The 25,401-nt window shown below is 36.3% G+C and overlaps 1 protein-coding gene across 1 annotated transcript in view; it reads left to right on the top strand.

Moving 5' to 3' along the window:
- Positions 1-25,401, top strand: part of SBF2 (SET binding factor 2) — a 451,879-nt gene that overhangs the window by 214,952 nt on the left and 211,526 nt on the right. Inside the window, exons 4-6 of the mRNA XM_029208916.1 lie at positions 971-1,093; positions 2,385-2,495; positions 4,164-4,269. Coding sequence (XP_029064749.1) covers positions 971-1,093; positions 2,385-2,495; positions 4,164-4,269 — 340 coding nt within the window. The remainder of the gene's footprint in view (positions 1-970; positions 1,094-2,384; positions 2,496-4,163; positions 4,270-25,401) is intronic.

Below are 25,401 nucleotides of genomic sequence, written 5' to 3'. Positions count from 1 at the left end.
GAAGGAAGATAATTCCTAAGCTGGACCTTTGATTAATGGAAAAGAAAGTGAAGAGGATTCTAGTAAGGGAAAATGTCCTAGCATCTTAGAATATTATATAGAAATAAATCTGAATACTACCTTGTTTTTTTTTTCTTTTCACTTGGAACTTTTATAGTGCGTCATATAGTATTATGGAACAATAGGTGCACAGGAAATATTTGTTGACTAATGAGAATAATATCTTTCAAAGTTTATTTTATTAACTAGTATTTAATCACTGAACATTTAGGGTTTTAAAAAAATTCTAGATATTTTTATTGTGCTAAAATATGCATAACATAAGCTTTACCATTTCAACCAGTTTTAAGTGTACAGTTCAGTGGCACTAGGGACATTCTGAAACTCAGTTTTGTGTATAAAAATATCCTGTTTTAAAAAAATCAACATTGTTGCTTCTGAGCAAAAAGAATTTAGAGCTGATTGGGCTTTACTTTTAAGAGCAATGAGTATTCTGCAACATAATCCTAAATGATTATCGCTTTTGTTTGAAAGATTGGGAGAAGTCCAAAAAGCAAAAATGAAAAGTAGTGCCTTACTTCTAAAACAGATTTTTTCTTTCCTTGAAAGCTGAATTTCCATTAAGTGAGTGTCATTTGTATTTGTATGGGTCACTAATGAATGTGTCTTATTTACCTTTGATTACTGGTACCTCACACAGAAACCAAATGCTCAAATAAAATTGTGGTATATATCTGGAGCTCAAGGAGTTTTCAAAAATGAAATAAGTATGCCCTGTTTCATAATTTCTTTGCCTACTTCTCAGATTCCTCTCAAAGTATGTTTATTTTTAGTTTGAGTTTTGTAAATTATATTTTGTAATTAATTTTGGATTTTGTAAATTACATGAAAGTGTGTGATATGTCTATATTTTGTGAGTTATAAACCTAGGAAATTGTTCGTCTGTTGATTACAGTGTCTCTTTCTTTAGGGAACAAAGAAAGATGAGATTGAAGGTGAAGTGGAAGTGCCTGGTTTAATTCAGCCTGCAGAAGTGTTTGCTCCCAAAAGCCTGGTGTTGGTATCCAGATTAGATTATCCAGAAATTTTTAGGGTAAAGAACTCATAGTTGTCATTATTGATTTGTATTATTGTATAAATCTATTTTGAGTGAGCCACAAATTCTTTGTATCTAAAGTATCATGAAATTGATTAGGAATTCATCAATAAAATTACTGTGAACAGAAGAAATGTATTTCATGTTGGTTAAAATAAGTACCTGAGTAAGTTAATATGACTATTTAAACTTCTAAGGATGTAGTGTTTGTTTTAAAATAGGTCCCATCTTTACTGACTCCAAAATTTATGAATCCTAAAGAAATCATTTGATTACCTGTATCAAATTTAAAATGCATTAGTAATATAACAACTTAGTGTATTTTTGTTGATCTTCTTTTTAGGAGTCCAGGTTCAAGGAAATAGGATAAGTATTTGTGATTTCAAATAGTTGTGATCATACTGCTATCCATATAGCTTTAAAATATTGTTTACTTCCAGATATTTTATTTTTTTAGATAGTTAGAATTTGCAAATGTGGAAAAAATTTAGTTATAAATACATTTAAGCTTTGCAAGAAGAGGGCTTATTTTTCTTATTTCAGTTGCAATCTTTAATAATAGTAATGTTGACCATTGTCCAGAGTCACAGATCTTCTTTGGAAGGTATAAACTATACGTTAAAATTTCTCAAGGATTTGGGAAATTGATACATAATTTCTGGAAAACTTTTTCATATTGTTGAGATTATATATATTCTTAGTGTCAAGATTTCAATGACAGTGGCTAACTCCTAACAGATGCTAATTTTTTAGTTATGTTTTAATAAACTGAGAGATTCATATGATTACATTTTATCTTCCATTTTACCACCTACCTTCTGAGCTTAAAGTGTTAATCATATCTTGTCTCTATTTTGCTATTCTTTGTAATAATTCACATAAGTTAAGTTTTTCTGTAGAATAAATGTTCTGAATTTATAAGAATCACAAAACAAGATAAAGTTTCTAAGTTTTTATCTTGAAATTTGGAGTTCTGCAAAATAAGTTGAGACAGAAACAGTTTTAAGCCCCACAAATTTGCTAGAGTGATTATCTAAGCACAAACACCTGTTTTACGAATTATGGATTTCTGCTTTTTATAAACTCATCTCAAAAGCTCATTTAGAGCTTCTGGTTCTAGAGGAAAATTTAATAAACTTAATAACATTTGCTGCTTAAAATTTATTCCATGGTCACTGTAGAATCTACTAGGTTCAAAGAGAAATTTTCCTGGAAGCAGATGTCACAACAATTTATTTTTAGTGCTTGCTTTTTCCATGAAATAACTACATGCATCTTTTCTTTTCAGGCTTGCCTGGGTTTGATCTATACTGTATATGTGGACACTCTGAATGTCTCCTTGGAAAGTCTCATTGCAAACCTGTGTGCGTGTCTTGTCCCAGCGGCTGGAGGGTCCCAGGTAAATAGAATAAAAAGGGAGATGAAGAGGGCCTGCTTCTCTTCTCCTCTCCTACAGTAAATTTAATTTATGAAGAAAAGGAAAGAAAGAATTCTTTAAATATTTTCATTTTAAAGAGGATCTTAGTTTAATTAAGCATTGTCCCTATGGTCTGCCTTCTAGAGACTCAAGATTCCATTCTTAGGTCATAGGGTTAATTTTAACACAGGGTTCACCTTTCACATAGCATAGTTAGAAGTCATATTCTGTGTAACTTGAACTCTACCTTACGCTTTCTTGGAAATACACTTTTTTAAGTTGAACTTCAGATGTGTTCTTTGTACCTTTCTTATTATTCCTCTCTATGATTACGCCTCATTTTATTAACTTAAAAATTTTTTCAGGGATAAAAATTAGGAGGTAACATTAAGAAAACTTTTAATATAATTCTTTGTAACATTATAACTACTTCTGGATAGATTAATTCATTTCTTCATTTCCCTGGTTAAAAGCAATTATATGTGGTCCTAAAACCATTTTGTATGTTGTGTGTAATCTTTAATAGAATAGCTTGCATTTAAGCTTCAAAAGAGGAGGGCTTATTTTTCTCATTTCAGTTTGCTACCTTTAGTAATGATAATGTTAACCATTGTCCAAAATCACAGATCTTCTTTGGAAAATATAATCTATACCTTAAAATTTCCCAAGGATTTTGTCATAGATTGAGCCCATGAGGACATTAAACTCTTCTACTGAAATAAAACTTTCTCAAAGTGGCATGTTCTTCATCTTCTGTATGTCCTGAAATTTTTATATTCGTCTCTGAAGTAGAAAAATGAGAACTTCAGTTGCTATGACTTAATATTTCTAGAGAACTTTTTTTTTAAAGGCTCCTTTCCTTAAGTCCTAAAATTGATTAGCTGATCACTTATTTTGCTTATTCTTATGTAATATTGAGGAAAAGGACAGCCCTCTAAAAATTACAGTTTTTTATCCTCAGTCCGATAGAGATGTTACTCATAGTAAAAATGGCATCTTTTTCCCGTGCCCTTTGCCTTTTTAGCTGTCTCCTGTCTTTCCTAGCGCCTTTTGGTTACTCTTAAGGTTTTTTTCCTCCTGCACTCTCCTCCCTCATTCTCCTATTTCTGCTACAAGGGCATAATATGAAATGTGAGTTTGGTCATGATTGGACCTAAACTTTAAAGCAGCCGAGTTGTTTTATGAGCCTTTATTATGATGGGAATTTTGTTGACATGATTTTATTTTATTTATTTTTTAATTTTAAAAACGTTTTTATTGTAGCTGCTAGAAATTTTAAAATTACATGCATGGTTCATATTACTGTATTTCTTTTGTTTTTCCACTTTTATTGACATATAACTGTCATATAAATGTTAGCTTTAACATTTTACTATTTTTTAGTTAAGTATTATTATCAATGATTTGTGTATCTCATGATTACTAAATTTTCACCTTTCAACTACTGAATTTTCTTGTACTGTATTCATTTGGACACAAGGTAACTTGAGTGTTTCGGGCTGCATTATTGCCCTTCACATCTGTTAATTGGATCTTACATGGTCATCATCTGCTTTAAATTTGAACTTCAAAGGGGTTTTTTTATCTTAAGAAAATATCTGAAAAGAAATCATTTGTGGTGTGTGTGTGTGTTTTCCGCCCGTTCTGCAGAAGCTGTTTTCCTTGGGTGCAGGAGATAGACAGCTGATCCAGACTCCCTTGCATGATAGTCTTCCTGTCACAGGCACTAGTGCGGCTCTCCTGTTCCAGCAATTGGGTATGTCTCCTCCCATTTTCAGTGTTCTTATAAAAGCCTATGAAAAAAAGATTTATTTTAAGCCTACATCACCTGACATAAATCAGGAAAATAAAAAGCAAACCATTAGATAACTGATATATAAACTATATAATTATATGGGTTCTAATCTTAACTAGTATTCATTCTTTTTTAAAATTAACCCAGGCCCCTTTTGCTCTTAAGTCAATTAAGCTTTTAGAAAGTAAACATATCTTCTGTGCTTTAAAAGACGAATAGATAGTATATTTTGTTTTTCCTTAGATGAATTGCTTTTATAGAAACCTTGTCAGATAGAACTAAAAGTCCCATCCTTTTCATCCTACCATCTGTATCAGACTCTAATTTTCTAGCAATGGCTAGGATGACGTGTTAGGGGGAGGACACTAGAAAGTGCCCTCTGTACATTGGACAGCTCATACTTCATTAAAGGAGTACTATAACTTAAAAATGTGTATGTTTTAGACCAATGCTGCCAGAGATTCCCACTTACTTTACCTCGTACTTATCCTTTATATGTACCTGTGTAAGAGTGATCCACTCTCTTTGATTCAGTCTTTCTCATTGTTCTCCATCTGTGTTTGTCTTTTTCTAGTTGAATTGAAACCTTCCCTTTCCTGGGGCTCATAGTCTAGTAGTTCTCCATGGAATTCTTAATTCCTTGCACAAAAATTCTACCTTCTTATTTCCCTCCTATCTCATGTTGAATTTTACTCCCTGCTTAACTCTGAAATTTATCTCTCCTTTTTCTTTACTGGCCCCATCCTGATTCTTCTGCTGTGCCTTCAGTCAGTGAAATTTAGAAAGCCTTAGAAGAGATTAATGTAAATACAAGTAGAGTTTCTAGTATCCTAATAAAGATGAAAGGTGACATCAACCCCAAAGTAGTAGTTCTCTATTACATCTGCCCCCACCTTAGGGGTTTAAACTCTCAAAAATTACATATTCCTTCTCTTCCTCCCTGAAAGTTTCTGCTCATTGAGTCATCTCAACCAAGTTCTAATTTAATTAAAGCTATTTTCCTTAACGTGTGAAATAGGTACTGTCTCCCTGGTGGTACTTACTTCTCTAAAGAATATCTTGTTGACTAAAACCTCCCTCCACGAACTTTTAGATATAATCTTAGGGGTTCATGGACTACCTACAGCCTGTCCATGGTCCCTCCTAATCACTGACTTAATTGACTTTATCTAACCACTATTCACCTGACCTTTTTCAGTTAAGAGGGCCTGTATACCTCTAAAGGGTCAATCAAAGCAAAGGTCTACCATGAAGAGGAATAGAAGGATATGACACAAAATTTCACATTCCCAAATGCTACCATTGATCTTATACTTAATGAGTGCCTTATTAACCTCTCATGCTTTTGCATTTTTACAGTGATTTGAAGGGGAGGGGAGGGATTGTTACTGGCATTCATGCCTAGGACCCAGGGATATTAAACATTCTTCATGCATAATATATGTGCACGAGAAGATTTTTTACCTCAAATACTAGTAGCACTCCTGATGAGAAAAACTGCTATAGATAAAGTATAAATTTATAAAACCTGGACCTCTCTTTCAGTAATGATGGCCTTTGTAATTCAGACTAACCCTCTTAACAATGAATACTAGGAAAGCTATATAAGTATAAACAACTTGTACTTGAAAGCGTCAGAAGCAGTAAATAATGACCAAACTATGGTCCAAGAGAAGAAAAAAACCTAGAGAAGTGAACCAAATATTTGGGACCACTTTTTCTCAAGCATCTCTTGATTTTGAAAGAAGTTACTGAAAAACTGATCTCTGTACTATTGATATCCAACGGCGAAGGGGAGAATCGGAGTTCACATTTTACCAAGGGAAATTCCTTTACAAAGCTCTCTTGCTTTGAGTTGGGACCATAAAGGACCATATCCTGGGAGAGGGTAAATCACAAGTAGACAGTCCCCCTGAGGGCCTGAAGTACAGCTTGAAATCATTTCAGTTCCTAGAAACAGATTAAAATGATCCTTAATGCTACTATCTTTAGCCTTATAGTAGGAGTAAAAGTAAATCCTTTCTGGAGCAAGATAACTGCATTCTAGGCCTCCAATATATCTACAGATTTTTACATGTATGCCCAGTACTCTCCAAAGAAGACATACAGATGGCCAAGAGCACATGAAAAGATGTTCGACATCACTAGTTATTAGAGAAATACAAATCAAAACTACAATGAAGTATTACCTCGCACCTGTTAGAGTGGCAATCATCAAAAAATCTGTAAACAGTAAATGCTGGAGAGGGTGTGGAGAAAAGGGAATCCTCCTACACTGTTGGTGGGAATGTAAATTGATACAGCCACTATTGGAGAACAGTATGGAGATCCCTTAAAAAACTAAAAGTAGAGCTACTATATGATCCAACAATCCCACTCCAGGGCATATATCCAGAGAAAACCATAATTTGAAAGGATACAGACACCCCAGCGTTCATTGAAGCACTATTTACAATAGCCAGGACATGGAAGCAACCTAAATGTCCATCGACGGTGGAATGGATAAAGCAGATGTGGTACATATATACCATATATATACCATATATACCAATATATGTGGTACACATATACCAATATTACTCAGCCATGAAAAAGAACGAAATAATGCCATCTGCAGCAACATGGATAGACCTAGAGATTGTCATACTGAGTGAAATAAGTCAGACAGAAAAAGACAAATATATGATAACATGTGGAATCTAAAAAATGGTACAAATGAACGTATTTACAAAACAGAAATAGGTCACAGATGTAGAAAACAAACTTATGGCTACTAAGGGGGAAAGGGGGAGAGATAAATTGGGAGATTGGGATTAACATATACACACTACTGTATATAAAAGATAATAAGAACCTACTGTATAGCACAGGGAACTCTATTCAGTGCTCTGTAACAACCTATATGGGAATGGAGTCTAGAAGAGAGTGGATATATGTATATGTATGGCTGATTCACCTTACTGTACAGCAGAAACTAACACAACATTGTAAATCAACTATACTCCAATGAAAAAATTAATTAAAAAAAAATAAAGCAGACCATCAAGTTAAAAAAAATAACCAGAAACATGAGGACTAAAGCTATCTGAAAGAAATATAAAAGAAACCATAGACAATATAAAAGGCCCCCAGGGGCACCAGAAGGTAGTTATCAGATATTAAAATAACTATGCTTAAATAGTGAAGGAGATGGACAGTCAAGAGTGAGAATTTAGGGAGTGACATCAGCAAGATGGCACAATAGGAAGTCCCAGTCCTCGTTCTCCCACAGAAACATCAATTTAACAGTTATATACAGACCAAAAAACCTTTGTGAGAATTCCAGAAGCTACTTAAGAAGGTGTGGTACCCCAGTTGATCACAGAGCTGAGAACAGCTACATTGAAACAGGTAAGAAGAGCAAGTTCACTTTACCTGGTCAGCCTCACCCCCAAGCCAGCACAGCCAGCACTGGAAGAGAACGCCCAGCTTGCAGCTTCTCCTTGGGGGAAAGGGAAGGAGAAAAGTGGAGTGTCCGTCCAATGTTCCAGATTTACAAAGTGCTGGGCCAAGGAAATGGTTTCTGTCTTGCCATATTCGGAGCACTGACAAAATTAGCATATTTGGGATGCCTGAGGGCCACTGGGAACAAAGAAGAATGAGGTGTGGCTTGCTGCGTTGGGAGAAGGAGCACAATCCCTTGAGAAGGAGGGAGAGGAATATTAGCATTCCAGCTTTTCAGAGGGCTGCCTGAAGTGGAGGAATGGGAACTTTAGTTTACTGCTAATGGGATTGTGAATGGGGCAGCTACCTTGGAATGCAGTTTGACTTTTTTAAAAAGTTAAATAAACCAAATAATCCAGCCATTTCACTCCTAGGCGTTTACTTAAGTAAAATGATAGCATTGTCCATAAAAAATACTTGTAAATGAATGGTCATATCCATATTTTTATAATAGTGAAAATCTGGAAACAAGCTTAGTGTCCATAAATGTAATGAATAATGGTTATGGATAAATAATCTGTGGCATATCCATACAATGGAATACTACTGGGCAATATAAAGAAATGAATTGTTGATACATATTACTGTAAGGAACGGCACCAATAACGGAGGAGAGTTTAAACATGCTTTATTTGGGAACGCTCCCGGGCGAGGTTCACTGGTCCGAGAGAAAGGGGCCAGAGAAGTCTCGCCCAGGTGCGGGCGCGAACAAAATTTATAGGGGTGGACGCAGGGGAGGTGCTTGCTGTGTGAAGCAGCCCTTTTTTGGTAATCTCTCGGGTGTTGTGGCAATGTCAGGTGTCGGTTGCATCAGCCTCAGAGCCGTTGGTTCCGCCCCTCGGGGAGCGGGAAGACCGGGGCCGAGTGGTGTGGCAATGTCAGGTGTCGGTTGCATCAGCCACTTTGGCGGGGGTTCCGTCTGGCTCCCTGGGCCCTTCCTCGGACCTGCTGGCCTTACAATTACCATATGGATTAATTTGAAAATAATTATATTCAATGAAAAAAAACAGGGCTTCCCTGGTGGCGCAGTGGTTGAGAGTCCCCCTGCCGATGCAGGGGACACGGGTTCGTGCCCCGGTTCGGGAGGATCCCACATGCCGCGGAGCGGCTGGGCCCGTGAGCCATGGCCGCTGAGCCTGCGCGTCCGGAGCCTGTGCTCCGCAGCAGGAGAGGCCACAGCAGGGAGAGGCCCGCGTACCGCAAAAAGAAAAAGACAAGAAAGAATGCATCCTGTATAATTCAGCTTCTCTAAAGTTCTAGAAAAGCTTCAAAAATAAATGAAAAAGAAATTATCGAAATAGAACATCATTTTACAACCCTCGCAGAAGAAAAACAGGCAGGTATTATGTTCCTAACCTTGCCAAGCACTACCTGTGTTCTGCCAGAGAACTTAAATCTGATTCTGATCATAGGAAATACAGAAGATGGGGAACACGTTGGCCCAAGAGACTACAGTTGTCAAAATCCAGGCTCTAGGAAACTGTTGGTCAAATGTCCCAGGTTCTTCTTTTTTTTTTTTGCGGTACGCGGGTCTCTCACTGCTGTGGCCTCTCCCGTTGCGGAGCACAGGCTCTGGACGCGCAGGCTCAGTGGCCATGGCTCATGGGCCCAGCCGCTCCGCGGCATGTGGGATCCTCCAGGACCGGGACACGAACCCGTGTCCCCTGCATCGGCAGGTGGACTCTTAACCACTGCGCCACCAGGGAAGCCCGTCCCAGGTTCTTTAACAAATAAATTACAAGGAATGAAGGAGGAACCTCTAGATTGAAAGGGATTTGAGGGACTCCCCTGCCGGTCCAGTCGTCGTGCTTCCACTGCAGGGGGTGTGGGTTCGATCCCTGGTCAGGGAACTAAGTAAGATCCTGCGTGCCACGCGGTGTGGCCAAAATTTTGTTTAAAAAAAGATTTGAAACACATCCCATTTTTAATAGAGTGAGATTGAACTATAGTGTCTAGGGATGCACATTTGGGTGATAAGAATGTCTATAGGAGAAGTCAGGAAAATGGTTAATAAAGTCAGGATATTGGTTACTTATGGCAGTAGAGAGGTGGTTGTGATTAGAGGCACATAGAAGGGGCTTCTAGGGCTGCTAGCAAAGTTCCTTCTTGACCTAGGTAGTGTTTGTAAGATAATTCATTAAGCTGTACATTTGATTTGTATGCTTTTCTACATTTGTCCTTTATCTTACAATACAAATATTTAGAAAACTTGTACAACTATTTAACTCTTCATATGTACACCTTTTATTTTTTAAAAAAGTACAATGCTTGAATAAATTAGAGATTTTATCCTCAGACAACAAAAAGTCTAGAGATAGGCAGTACAGGACTGATATATTGATTCCTAAATGTCTTCAAGGGAGAGTATGGAAGTTCTACTCTGCTTTTTCCTTATTTATTAATAGGGAGTTTTCCCTGACTTGACTGGGAGCTTCAAGAACTGCCTTGTCTTATTATTCTTTGCATTCTGTGTATCTGCATAGTGCCTTGGGCACAGAAGGCATCGGTTTTTCTTGAATAAATTAATACACTAGCCATGAAGAAAATGGCAGTCATATCTCCTAGGAGAGTTCTGTGTATGGATGAAGTGCGCCATAACACAATGATTAGCCATTTGAATATCAAATGTCATTATTTTACTCTCTAGTATTTTGAGCTTAGTTATCTTTCGCTTACATATTCAAAATTTACTTTTCCAGGGAAAGAATAAGGAAAAGATAAGAAAGGAAAGGAGAAAGAAAGATGCTTCTAAAACAGCACTGTATGCAGAGTTGTAGTTCTCAGAGCATGTGGTACTGATAATTCTGCTAAAGGCATGCTCTTATCACCAGTCATTTTGGTTGGACTGTTGTTGAAGGTCAGTATTAGACCATTATCAGAGTTCACTACCTGGGTTGGGGGTGGGGTAGTGGTGGTAGATTTTACAAAGCACAGACAGGAAGCAGATAAGACTCTAAGATTCTTTTGTGGCCTTGACTAGTTTTCCTGTAAAAAGTCTAAATGTAATGATAGCATTTCCTTGGTTCTTCTCTCCAAGGATTGTTATGATAATGAATTTGTTTTTCACAGTTTCAGAGGTCTCTGTGTTTGCCTGAAGTAATTATGTGGACTGCTGCCATTACCCACCTCATTCCTTAAAATTTTCTGTTAACCATCTTCATCTCCAACTTAACACCTATTTTATTTATTTGTTTGTATCTTTTTGTAGTCTATGTGAATTGTTTTTGTTTACCTGAAGACTTGTGTTTTGTGTGGAAAATTGTAATTTTTTTACGTTAATAAGATTATATTCACAAGAACTGGTTGCTGTAGCCCCTCTGATTTTTTAATCTAATCCATAGCTCAGGTATCCTTCCTTGACCCAAATAATCTTGTGAAATTCTCATGACTTCTTTTGTCATATATATTCACCTATAATTTGGTTTTTAACTACAAATACACTAGTTTTAGAATACTTATTCCCTAATTTTTATAGTATACTACTTATTAGACATTTTTAAAGTCACAGACTAAAATGATCTTGGGCCTTTAGCTATTGTCACTTTGTTTCCATAGTAAAACAACATTAGGCATGTAACATCTGTGTTTATTGATATTTTATTGACATATAACATATATAAGTTTAAGGTTTACAATGTGGTGATTTGATGCTTGTATATACTGAAAAATAATTACCACAATAAGATTAGTTAACGCCTCCATCCCCTCACATAACTATCATTTGTGTGTGTGCTGTTAACATTTAGCATCTACTCTTTTCACTGTTTTCAAGTATGTAATACAGTATTGTTAATTATAGTCACCATGCTGTACATTAGATTCTCAGAATTTATTCATCTTATACCTGGAATTTTTACGCTTTGACCAGTATCTTCCCACTTCCCCCACCCCTTAGCCCCTGGCAACCACCATTCTACTCTTTATTTCTATGAATTCAGTTTTTTTAGATTCCATATATAAATGAGAATATATAGAGTATTTGTCTTTCTCTGTCTGACATTGCACTTAGCATAGTGCCTTCAGGGTCTATCCATGTTGTCATGAAAGACAGGGTTTCCTTCCTTTTTATGGTTGAATAATATTCCAGTGTAGTATATATATATTTTCTTTTTCCATTCATCCGTTGATGGACACTTAGGTTGTTTCCATGTCCTGGCTATTGTGAATAATGCTACAATGAACACATGAGTATAGATACCTCTTTGAGATAGTGATTTCATTTCCTTTGGATATATACCCAGAAGTGGAATAGCTGGATCATATGGTAGTTCTATTTTTCATTTCTTGAGGAAGCTTCATACTGTTTAACATAGTAGCTGGACCAATTTACATTCCCACCAACAGTGTAGAAGAATTCCCTCTTCTCTTTTGATAATAATCATTCTAGGGGCTTCCCTGGTGGCGCAGTGGTTGGGAGTCTGTCTGCTAATGCGGGGGACACGGTTTGAGCCCTGGTCTGGGAGGATCCCATATGCCGTGGAGCGACTGGGTCCATGAGCCACAGCTGCTGAGCCTGCGCCTCTGGAGCCTGTGCTCCGCGACGGGAGAGGCCGCGATAGTCAGAGGCCCGCGCACCACGATGAAGAGTGGTCCCTGCTTGCCACAACTAGAGAAAGCCCTCACACAGAAACGAAGACCCAACACAGCAAAAATAAATAAATAAATTACTAAATTCCTACCCCCAACATCTTAAAAAAAAAAAAAATCATTCTAACTGTTGTAAGATGGTATCTCATTGTGGTTTTGATTTACATTTCCTTGATGATTAGCGAAGTTGAGCATCTTTTCATGTGCCTGTTGGCATTTGTATATCTTCTTTGGAAAAACATCTATTCAAGTCCTTTGCCCATTTTTTAATCTTTTTTTTTCTTTTTGGTATTGAGTTGTATGAGTTCCTGATATATTTTATATATTAATATCTTATCAAATAGATGGTTTGCATGTAATTTCTCCTATTCTGTAGACTGCCTTTTCGTTTTGCTGATAGTTTCTTTTGCTGTTCAGAAACTTTTTAGTTGGTGTAGTCCCACTTGTTTATTTTTGCTTTTGCTGCTTGAGCTTTGGGTGTCACATCCAAAAAAATCATTGCCAAGACCAATATCAAGAAGATTTTTCCCTGTTTCCTTTAGTAGTTTTATAGTTTTGGTTCTTTTATTATTTAATACACTTCATGTTATTTTTTGTGAATGGTGTGAGTTAGGGGTCCAATTTCATTCTTTTGTGCACGAATATCCAATTTTTCCAGCATCACTTGTTGAAGAGACTGTCCTTTCCTCATTGAATATTTTTGGCTTCTTTGTCAAATATTAGTTGACTGCATAAGTGTGAGCTTCTTTCTACACTTTCAATTCTATTCCATTGATCTATGTGTCTGTTTTTATGCCAGTACTATACTTTTTGATTATTGTAGCCTTGTAATATAGTTTAAAATCAAGAATTGTGAAACCTCTAGCTCTGTTCTTCTTTCTCAGGATCCCTTTGGCTATCTAGGGACTTATATGAATTTTAGGATTGATTTTTTTTTCTATGTCTATGAAAAATATAATTATTTTGATTGCTTTGAATCCATAGGTGGTTTGAGGTACTATGGATATTTCAACAATGTTAATTCTTCTGATTTATGAATATGGGATATATTTCAATTTATTTGTGTCTTCAGTTTCTTTCATCAAAGTGTCATAGTTTTCAATGTACAGATCTTTTACCTCCTTGGTTAAATTTATTCCTAAGTATTTTATTCATTTTGATGCTACTGTAAATGGGATTATTGTAGTTCTTTTTCAGATAGTTCATTGTTAGTATATAGAAATGCAACTGGTTTTTGTATGTTGATTTTATGTCCTGTAACTTTACTGAATTTGTTTATTCTAACAACTCTTTGGTGGAGTCTTTAGGATTTTCTATATATAAGATCATATCATCTGCAAATGGAGACAGTTTTACTTCTTCCATTCGGATTTGGATGCTTTCTATTTCGTTTTCTTCCCTAATTGCTCTGGCTAGGACTTCTGGTACTGTGTTGAAGAGTGGGCAGCTTGTCCTGTTCCTGATCTTAGCAGGAAAGCTTTCATGCTTTCACTGTTAAATATTCAATAAGATGTTAGCTGTGGGCTTGTCATATGTGGCATTTATTATGTTGGGGTATGTTTTTTCCATACCCAATTTGTTGAGAGTTTTTATCATGAAAGAATGTTCAATCAGATGTTTTTTCTGCGTCTGTTGAGATAATCATAGGATTTTTTTAATCTTTAATTTCATTAGTGTGGTATGTCACATTGATGGATTTGTATATGTTGAACTCTCCTTACATTCTGGGAGTAAATTCCACTTGACCATTGTATATGATCCTTTTAATGTGCTGAATTTATTTTGCTGGTGTTTTATTGAGAATTTTCATGTCTATGTTAATCAGTAATATTGGCCTGCAGTTTTCTTTTCTTATGGAGTCCTTACATGGCTTTGTTATTAGGGTAATTCTGGCCTTAGGGAGTGTTCCTTCCTCTTCAGTTTTTTGGAAGAGTTTGAGAAGAATTGGTATTAATTCTTCTCTAAGTGTTTGGTAGAATTCACCAGTGAAACCATCTGGTCCAGAACTTTTCATTGTTGGGAGGTTTTGATTACCGTTTCAATCTCCTTATTCATTATTGCTCTGATCAAGATTTTTATTTCCTCATGATTCCATCTTGGTATAAACTTTTTTTTTTTTTTTTTTGCGGTACGCGGGCCTGTCACTGTTGTGGCCTCTCCCGTTGCGGAGCACAGGCTCCGGACGCGCAGGCTCAGTGGCCGTGGCTCACAGGCCCAGCCGCTCCGCGGCATGTGGAATCCTCCCGGACCGGGGCACGAACCCGTGTCCCCTGCATCGGCAGGTGGACTCTCAACCACTGCGCCACCAGGGAAGCTCGGTATAAACTTTTTTATATGCATACTGTCTTTTTGCTCACCCATATTTAGTCAGTTTTTCATTAGCAATTATTGAGTCAATATTTCTGTGTATTATATCTAATACTAAATATAGATTTTTAAAAATTATTAAAATAGCTAGAGTTTTTCTTCAGTTTATCTTATAAACATAATTTTTCCTTTTTACATAAATATCCTTAAAATGTTGATTGTAACCATAACTTGCTATTTAGAAAGTTATTTCTGCTTTTAAATATTTTAATGGAAAACTTCTGGCATTCTCTCTTTTGTCTTCCTCTGGAAAAGCTTCTGTTTGTAATGCTATATAATTATTCTTAAAGTGACATTAACTTTTATAAGAGTATCAAAAATAATTTATGTTCCTGAAATAGAAGAAAGATGTCAGAGGAAAGAATGAAGGCTTAGGTTGTGGAAAATGGTTCTCTTTAAAGGTAACACCTTTAAGAAGAATATGTTGATTGGTAAATTTATGAACCACATGATTAGTGCATCAGTTGTAGAATGATTTTTGTTCTTTTTCCTTAAATGATCAAAATCTAGTGTCTTGGATCATATTACTATTTTCATTAGTTTTCCTAGATTATTCATATAGCATTATTAGTTGTTTTAGTCTTATTCTCAGTTATAATGGAAAAAACTGAAGTAGCCGTTTTCTTTCTCAATACATGTAGTTTAAAAGGTAGTTGGAGGGACTTCCCTGATGGCGCAGTGGTTAAGAATCCACCTGCCACTGCAGGGGACACGGGTTCGAGCCCTGGTCTGGGAAGATCCCACATGCTGCGCAGCAACTAAGCCTGTGCGTCACAACTACTGAGCCTGCACTCTGGAACCCGTGAGCCACAGCTACTGAAGCCTGCGCACCTAGAGCCCATGCTCTGCAACAAGAGAAGCCACTGCAATGAGAAGCCTGTGCACCACAATGAAGGGTAGCCCCCGCTCGCACACAGCAACGAAGAGAGAGAAAGCCCGCACGCAGCAACGAAGACCCAATGTGACCAAAAATTAATTACTTAATTTTTAAAATTAAAAAAAAAGAAAAAATGGTAGTTGGAGAATTTGCGGGCACAAGAGTTTAGACCATTACTATAAATGGCATATTGTGCTCTAGGTAGGAAAGAAGGAAATAGGAAATTTAGTGTTTTACTGTAACTATATTTATGATTAATCACTTTTTGACCGTTTATAAATTTATTTATTTATTTAGGGCTGTGCTGGGTCTTTGTTGCTGCGCGCGGCCTTTCTCTAGTTGCGGCGAGTGGGGCTACTCTTCGTTATGGTGCACGGGCTTCTTGTTGCGGTGCACGGGCTCAGTAATTGTGGCATTTGTGCTCAGTAGTTGTGGCTCGCGGGCTCCAGAGCGCAGGCTCAGCAGTTGTGGTACCCTGGCTTAGTTGCTCCGCGGCATGTGGGATCTTCCTAGACCAGGGATCAAACCTACGTCACCTGCGTTGGCAAGCAGATTCTTAACCATTGTACCACCAGGGAAATCCATCATTTTTTGGCAGTTTAGATGTCAACTGTTTGTCTTGGGGATTTGAAACAAATCTTCTCACTAGTCTGTTCTGGAGCACTTTTCTGAAGAAACTTCTTACCATGTCTGCTTTATTACAGAGTCCTAAAATTTCTAGGGAAGACTGTTCAATTTATGTTTTGGTAATAAATAGCACAAAGAATAAACTTTCTATAATGCCTATCTGCAGGAGTATATTTTTCTCATCGGATGTTTACAAAACCATTACCATGTGCCAGGTCCTGTGCTAGTCACTAAGGATATAAAGATGAAACAACCTCAGCCCTTATCCCAGATAATACTTTTAGCCTAGTGGAGAAACAGATACATTTTTAAAATTACAGTACAGTATAATTAGTGCAATAATAGAGATACTAAGAGCTAACTTTTACTAGCTAGAAAAGTGGAAGAAGGACATTCTAGGCAGAAAGAAGAACATAAGCAACAGTATAGAGCCATGACAGGCCTTCATGAAATGGTAAGATGTTTGATGAAGCTTGAGCATTCAGAAGTAGTCAGAATGTTATCAGGAAATTGATTGCTTTCTTTTCAAAATTAAACATTAAATATTTATGCTAGTTTTATAAAGGAAACCATTTTAAAAATACCAAAGACTGACAGTCATTGACCAATGGAGTGCTTGTTGACTAATGTACTACGCTTGCTAGAATTACACATAAAGTATGTGCTTGCTACATGATATCATTTGAGGACAGTTCATAAGAATCCTGATTCAAAACGATCTTCTCCATTTTCCTTTTATGGCGTTTAAATGCTATCACTAAATAGTTACCTCTGTCTTTGAATTGAGTTATCCTTTAATGAACGCAGATGTCTGAGGCAAGATAACTATTAACTGTTATCCACCATTGTCACAAAGTTCTCTTGTGTAAAGTATCATTTTGCTCTGTTTTTGGCCCTGCGCTGCACGACATGTGGGATCTTAGTTCCCCAACCAGGGATCAAATGCGTGGGCCCACTGCAGTGGAAGCAGTGAGTCTTAACCATGGACTACCAGGGAAGTTCCTCTTTGAGCACTTTAGAGATTAATATTCTTATAAAATATTGTTATTCCAACAATTAAGTATGCAACTTACAAATGGTGGCAGGATAAATTATCCTCTTTTCTGTGCTCTGTAGCATTTTTTACAGGTCGCTATTCTGTTGTGTGTTAATTGTTTTTTTACCAACCTGCCATCTTCACTGAGCTGTGAGCTCCTACAAACCTGCCTCAGTTTTTTTTATATCTATCCCTAGAGTTTAGCAGTTTCTTACATATCTCAGCAGCTAGGTAAAGGTTTAACAGTAGAGGCAGGGAAGAAAGGGGAGAAGAAAGTTTTAATTAAAAGAGTTCGTTCTGCCAAGGCACTTGCTTCCTGTTTGTTCCTTGCTTTAATTCTCCAGTTATTCACTCTATATTATCCTTTCCCTTTGTTTGCTATTCCACTCCTAAAGCCTCTTTTGTTTCCTGCTTCTTAAATTTAAACATTAAAGTAGATTTAAAAACCTGGTGATTCAGAACAGGCACAGACTAGGAATCTGGACCATTTGGGGTTGATGTGATTACCCTTGACCCAGAGAACCAATTGTGTTGTTCAACAAGGAAGGAAATGTGCTATACCTTTTTACAAAGTTTTGCTTGAGTTGGTCTTCTGTGGATTGTTACTTGGGCTATAGATATACAGTTTTAGATTTGAATTCTTTGTGGTCATAAGTATTTGTTAAATGACTTCTTGTATTTAAAGATTACCAGATTGCTAAACTCTACTTATAAGTATGTAAAGTGTGTTTAATTCATGTCACGTTCAAGGGAATAAGCCCATGTTCATAACCACTAAAATATACCCATGCATACTTGCCCAGTTCAGTTACATTTCTTAGTTATTTTTTACTTAGAAGATTTCCATTTGTAGTATATTTGGAAATAATATACCGAATTTGTAACAAATATTAAACATTGCTTCTCAATGGTAGTTACAAAACTAAACTATATAAAGCTTTAGGTAATCTGGGAGGGTAGGGATTTTGTTTTTCTTCATTATTGTATTCCTGATACCTTGTGCATAGTAGCTACTCAACAAATAACAACCGAATGAATGAGAAATCTCCTTTTTCATGACTTGTATTAAGCCATAACCATTGTTAAGTTTTCTCCATTGTGGATTGACAGAATTATAGTAAATTGTTTAAGGTTTTTGGAAATATAGCCTGTCTTGAAAACCATGGCCTTCAGTTCCTCAATTTGCCCATTTGAAAGCTGAGGCGTAGTGTTCTATTTGTGTAACATATCGTTATTATTCAGAGAAGGGGAGGATTCTGGAGAAAAGTTTTGGGTGTTGTTTTTTCAAAACGGGAAACAAATACATTCATTAATGTTTGATGCTATGAATTTTAGAACTTTAACCCCTAAAGAAAAGTTAAGATCAGGAAGTAATTTTTCAGAATGTTTTACTATTTAAATAATCAACAGGATGTGTATGTACCATTATAGTGAAATCAGCAGTAATTATCACTGGAATGTTTGTTTTTCATGTTGTTTTCTCCACTGTTATTGTGTAGCTTTGGATGGACGTTGGCTACCAAAGACTAGGAAACAATTCAAGGTTATTTAGAAAGCTGATTATGACTAGTAGTTCAAAGAAAATGAATTTCTAAATAACTCTGTGAACACAGCAACAAGTGTTGCTAGTTAGGAATAAAAACATTGATGTAATTTCTTAAAATATTTGAGATTGTTAATTATCTAAAGCTGAAGAAAGCATGTTATATTTAAAAATACAAAGTTTAAGCAATCCTTCAGTTAGTCACAGGTAAATTTTATTCTATATTACATTAAATAATTTTCTGGATAATGAGAAACTTACCCTTTAAGCACTAGAATATTATCCCAACTCATTTCTAATACATGAGACATAAATCCTCTATTAGTAAATATAGTCCAATATTTCACTCCTTGATATCACAAATTGATTGTTTTTACTGATATAAGTAGGTTAGAGTCCCTTAAAAGTGCATGCCTTCCTTCTTCACAATTTATCTACTACTACATGATGCCAGCTATGACTTTTATTTTCTGATGGATTATCTTTTGTGTGAGGGATTACAGAGGGTTCACATGGGAGTGGAAAGGGAAAAGTTCTTCCCTAGAGTCTTCAGGAAAAAAGCTTGGACTCCTTACTATGGTATACAAATTCTTCATGAACCTACCCTTGGCAAAACTACTTGTAGGTCTCTCTGAGTGCCTTTTCCTTCCTCAGTCCTCTGTTTCTTTGCATATGGTCTTCTGTCAACTTTGAAAGCCTTGATGCTCTTGTCTCCCTAACTCTAACTTCCGCTTATCCTTCAAAATACAACTCGAGTGTCAGCTCCTTTAGGTGGGCCCAGTGTGATCATAAAGGTCCTTAAAAGATGGAAGAGGGAAGCAAAAGAGTCAGTGTCAGAGTGGTGTGCTCTGACATCACACAAGGGACAAAGACTCAACCGGCCTTACCAGCTTTGACGATAGAAGGGAGCCACGAGCTCAGGAATGTGGGCAGGTGCTGGAAGCTGGAAAAGCCAAGAGTAGGGCTTCTGACCTCCTGAACTTTAAGATAATATATTCATGTTGTTTTAAGCCATTAAGTTTGTAGTAATTTATTATAATAGCCATTGGAAATTAATACAACTGCAGACTTTTTTAATATAAATTTTTATTTTTAAATGCTTTGACTCACGAGAAGTTGCTAAAATGGTACAGAGAATTCTCAAGAATACATCACCTACCTTCCCCCAACAATAATGTCTTATGTAATAATCATAGTACATTATAACAACCAGGGAATTGATATTGGCACAATACTATTAATTCAGGGAAGGAGTGACACTTCTCTGAGTAGACCTTCTTATGTAGTTTTGACTTCTCAAAACTTATTTAGGTCTCACGTCTTCAGAAAATAATATTAGATCAATCATGATGGGAAGAAATAAAAAAAATTAAAACTGAAAGCATACAGAAACAAACTACACTCTCTTTCAAATGAATAACATAACCATACTGAAGAGGAAAAGCTAATCAAAGTAACTTATAAACACAGTTTTTGACTATATAACCTCAGTTTTGGAGAGAATTGCAAATAAATTATTAACTCCTTTTTAGTTGGTGTAATTTTTTTGAGTTAGAATGGCTGAAAAAATCATGCAGTTTATATATAGGATTTAGCAAATGAATAAATGTGTTTATGTTATTAGAATTCAGGGTTCTCAGTGGAAGAAGGGACATGCAAATATGTATTGGAGTCAGTGGGGAGACCCTATGAGAATAGATTGGAATTGAAAGTAACGATATGGACTCAGGATTTCTCAAATATATGTATATGTGTGTGTGTGTGTGTTTGTCTTTATGCATGTATATGTGTTCATGTATCTGCTGTATCTGCAGAAGTAGCCCAGAAACAAAGACACCCTAGAAGAAATGATCTAACATTTACCCTAAACCCCAGTATCCTTGATCTTTAATGCCATTCCTCACAAAAAGGAACCAGCCTCCTTGGAGAAGTGGCTGACTTCAGAGCAGGGACAGAGTAGGTAAAATATGAGCCTGGATTATTTTGTCAAGCCAGAAAGTAAGAAGAAAAAAAATTGAGTTCATGTCACAGGGACACAGGAACTAGGTTTAAAGGGGTGCCCACTGTCTAAATCTAGGACTTAATTGGCACAAAAATAATTAAGGGCAGTAATGACTTATAGAATGTTGGAATAAAAAAATAGAAATCCAAAAAAAAAAAAAGAAATCCATGAGTCCATACTGATAATGGATATATAAATAAGCAGGTTAGTGGGGGAATAAATGAGGGTTCTGCTTATTGCAGAATGTTGAGTGCTGACTGGTGAATGTGGAGGAAGTGCTGGATTTGGAAAGGCATTTTATGATCATCATAGTAAAGACTGAGTCAGATAGTAATTATCAATAGATGCTAAATCTAGGCAGAAATTTTGGTGAGGAACAAGATATTTGCATGGTCTCAAGTGTCTGAACACAGATTGCTTATTAGTTACAAGGAAAAATACGAAGTATAAGAGAAGTTAGATAGCAATAAGCAAAAGTTTAGGTGAACAAAATTGACATCACCAAGGATAATGATTCTGGTTATGGCAGTATGAAGAGTTAATCCTCTCCCTAAAGAATCAGTGTGAAACTAGACAGAAATTGTTGTACAGTTATTGTACAACTATTTCAGTGCTCTGGAAATTGACCAAAAGCAAACAACAAACTCAGAAGCATTTATTCATGCTAGACCTTTGGATAAGAATAGTAGGAACCTGCAGCATTCTTACCTGGGGTGGCTCCCATCTTTCCCACATGTCAGTACTATCAGTGAAAATGATAGTTTTGCCAGGGCAGGGCTGGTCATAAAACCAGCAGCTTTGCTGCCAAAAGGGGGGAAAGCTTAAGCCCACAACATCATTATCAGGAAAAATAATATTGAATCCAGAAGGAAATGAAAGGGAAAAAACTCTAACTCTGCTTGTCTAAGTTATAATCCTATTTGGGGCTAGTGGCAGACCTGCCAGAAATTTAACAGGAATATCCTGGTAATGAGAGAGTCATAGGAGGGCTAGATGAGACTCAGGACCAAGATGGCAACATAGGAGGCTCCTGAGTTTCACTCTTTCACAGAGAGCTACACATGGAGCAATTCCCTGTGAGAGAAATCCAGAAACTAGTTAAGTTACTCCTGTACCTTGGGCTCCTAAGAAAATACCCACATTGAAATGGGTAGGAATGATGGAGATACAGTCCTGCCATAAACCCCACTCCTTGCACAGCACCAAATAATGGAGAGGGAACCCCCAACGCCCAGCTTCTCCCTGAAGAGCAAAGGGTTGGGGCCACACATCTTGAACATCAACTTTTAAGGCTCCCACCTGAGGAATGGTTCCCTCAAACTCCTAGCTCTGAAAGCCAACAGAGTTTGTGTTCACAAGTCCCATAAGACTATAGAACACAAAGAAGCAGTTCTTAATGGGTGTGTGAGCACTTACTGTGGTTATCCCTCCAGGCTCAGTGCGGAGGGAGCAGGCAAAAATACCCTTCTCCCAGTGTTTCCCTAAAAGGTGTTTGACTGCATACTTTACAGGGTACAGCTTCTAATTAACACAGAGCTAGGTGCTGACTGCTGTCCTCACCAGAGCCTAAAAGAAAAAAGACTCACTTCAGCTTTCATGATATATATATACTGAAGGTGAAGCTATATAAAAATATATCTCATGCAAATAAAAGCCAAAGAAAAGCACAGGTAGCTACATTGATATCAGACAGAATAGACTTTAAGCCAAAAACTGTAATAAGAGACAAAGTCATTATATAATGATAAAGTAGTTCATCAAGAGGTTATAACAACTGTAAATATTTATGCACCCAACATCAGAGTACTTAAATATATAAAGCAAATATTAACAGATCTGAAGGGAAAAGTTGACAGCAATACAATAATAGTAGAAGACTTCAGTACCCCACATTCAACAATGGATAAATCATCCAAACAGAAAATCAATAAGGCAAATAGTAAGGACTTAAACAACATGTGATAGCAGATGGACCTAACAGACATATACAAAACCTTCCATCCAACAGCAACAAAATATACATACACATTCTTCTCAAGCACATGTTGAACATTCTCCAGGATGAATTATATATTAGGCTACAAAACAAGTCTTAATAAATTTATGAAGATTAAAATCATATCAAGTGTGTTTTTCAACCAGGATGGTGTGAAACTAGAAATCAGTGTCAAGAAGAAAACTTGTAAATTCACAAATGTATAGAGATGAAACAACATGCTCCTGAACAACCAGTGGGTCAATGAAAACATCAAAAATATCATGAGACAAATGAAAATGGAAAAGCAAACACCAAAACTTACGGGATGCAGCAAACACAGATCTAAGAGGGAAGTTTACGGTGATAAATATCTACATTAAGAAAAAAGAAAGATCTCAAATATCCTAACTTTACATTCCAGGGAATTAGAAAAAGAACAAATGAAGCCTGACGTTAGTAGAAGGAAGGAAATAACAAAGATCAGAGCAAAAAATAAATGAAATAGAGAATAAAAAGACAGTAGAGGGCTTCCCTGGTGGCGCAGTGGTTGAGGGTCCGCCTGCCAATGCAGGGGACACGGGTTCGTGCCTCGGTCCGGGAAGATCCCACATGCCGCAGAGTGGCTGGGCCCGTGAGCCATGGCCACTGAGCCTGCGCGTCCGGAGCCTGTGCTCCGCAACGGGAGAGGCCACAGCAGTGAGAGGCCCACGTAGCACCAAAAAAAAAAAAAAAAAAAGTAGAAAAGATCAATGAAACTAACAGCTGTTTCTTAAAAAACATAAGTAGAATTGACAAACCTTTAGCTAGACTTAGAAAAAAAAGAGAAAATACTCAAATAAGTAAAATCAGGTATGAAAGAGGGGACATGACAACTGGTACCACAGAAACACTAGGGATCATAAGTGAGTACTGTGAAAATACGAACAGTTAGGTAAACTAGAAGAATGAATAAATTCCTAGAAACATACAACCTACCAAAACGAAATAATAAATAGAAAATCTGAACAGAACAATTACTAAGGAGATTGAATCAGTAATCAAAAACATTCCCAAAAGAAAAGTCCAGGACCACATGGCTTCACTGGTGAATCCAACCAAAAATTTAAAGAAGAATTAATACCTGTCCATTAAAAACTCTTCCAAAAAATGGAAGTGGGAACACTTCCAAACTCAAAAGGCCAGCATTACTACCCTGATACCAAAGCCAGACTTGGACACTACAAGAAAAGGAAACTAGAAGCCAACATCCCTGATGAACTTAGATGAAAAAATCCTCAACAAAATATTGGCAAACCAAATTCAACAACATGTTAAAGGATCATAGACCATGATTGAGTAGGATTTACTCCTAGGATGCAAGATAGTTTAGTGAGCAAATGAATAAATCGTTCTCTTTGAAATGGTTAATTTTATGTTATGTGAATTTTATCTCAGTAAAAGAAAAATTTAAGGTTGTGGAAATGCTCCATATTGAATGAGAATAAAGAAACATGACAGCTAAATGGAATATTGAGCTTAGAATGAATCCTGATGGTAGGGGAAAAGCTCCAAAGAATAATATTGAGTCAGTGGACAAAATTGGAATACAAATGTAAGATTAGACTTCAAGTATTGCAACATGTTTAATTTACTGAGGATGATAACCATACTGTGGTTAGGAAGACATTATCTTTATTCTTACAGAAAACACACTGAAGTATTTAGGGGTAAATGTTGTGATGTGTACATTCACATGGCTCAGAAAAATGTGTGTGTGTTTGTAGAAAGAGTCAGGGCGTGCTAGTACATAAGTACAAATGTTAAAGCAAATGGAACAAAATTTTAACATTAGGTGAGTCATTGTGAAGGGTAGATGGGTGCTCTGTGCACTATTCTTACAACTTTTCTGTAAGCTTTAAATTATTCCCCCCCCCGCAAAAAAAATGTTTAACGTATCTATGATCCAGTTTAACAACTGTAGCATCATAGATATAGTTGAAACTTCCTGCGTATGCCTTCTCATCCCAGAGTTATATACTATCCCAAATTTGGTATTTTTTAGTCCCAGATATATCTTTATATTTTGACTGTATGTTTGTATATACCTGAACAATATATAGTAGCATTTTGTATGGTTTTAAACAATATATAAATGCTGTCATTCTATAGCATCACTTTATACCTTACTTTCCTCACTCGATATTATATTTGGGAGAGTTATTCATGTTGATATATGTAGCACTAGCTCTCTTATTTTCACTGCTGTAAAGGTATCCCAAAAGTCTTAGTGATGTTTTAATCTATCTTAAATTCACAAGTATAAATGTTACAGACCTACCCCCAAAAGCCATATCACTTGAAAATTGTATTTAAATTTCTTTAATAATTATTTCATTTTATAAATTTGGTGGTTTTTTAAAAAAATCTTTATTGGAGTATAATTGCTTTTCATTTTATAAATTTTGAATAATAAAACTTTAGTTTTTTGTTTCAGTCAACATTTGCCATCTTCAATCAGAGGAAGTTTAATTTATAGTATGATTTTACTATAATTTATTCTTCATTCTTACATTTAGGATGTGCCCACTTTTTTCATTGTTTAAATACTTCTACA

This window comes from Monodon monoceros, unplaced genomic scaffold, assembly GCF_005190385.1.
Source record: "Monodon monoceros isolate NGI ecotype Baffin Bay Population unplaced genomic scaffold, NGI_Narwhal_1 Super_Scaffold_7, whole genome shotgun sequence".
Lineage (NCBI taxonomy): Eukaryota > Metazoa > Chordata > Mammalia > Artiodactyla > Monodontidae > Monodon > Monodon monoceros.
The sequence above is the reverse complement of the archived record's forward strand: the minus strand, read 5'-3'. Positions and strand labels throughout refer to the sequence as shown.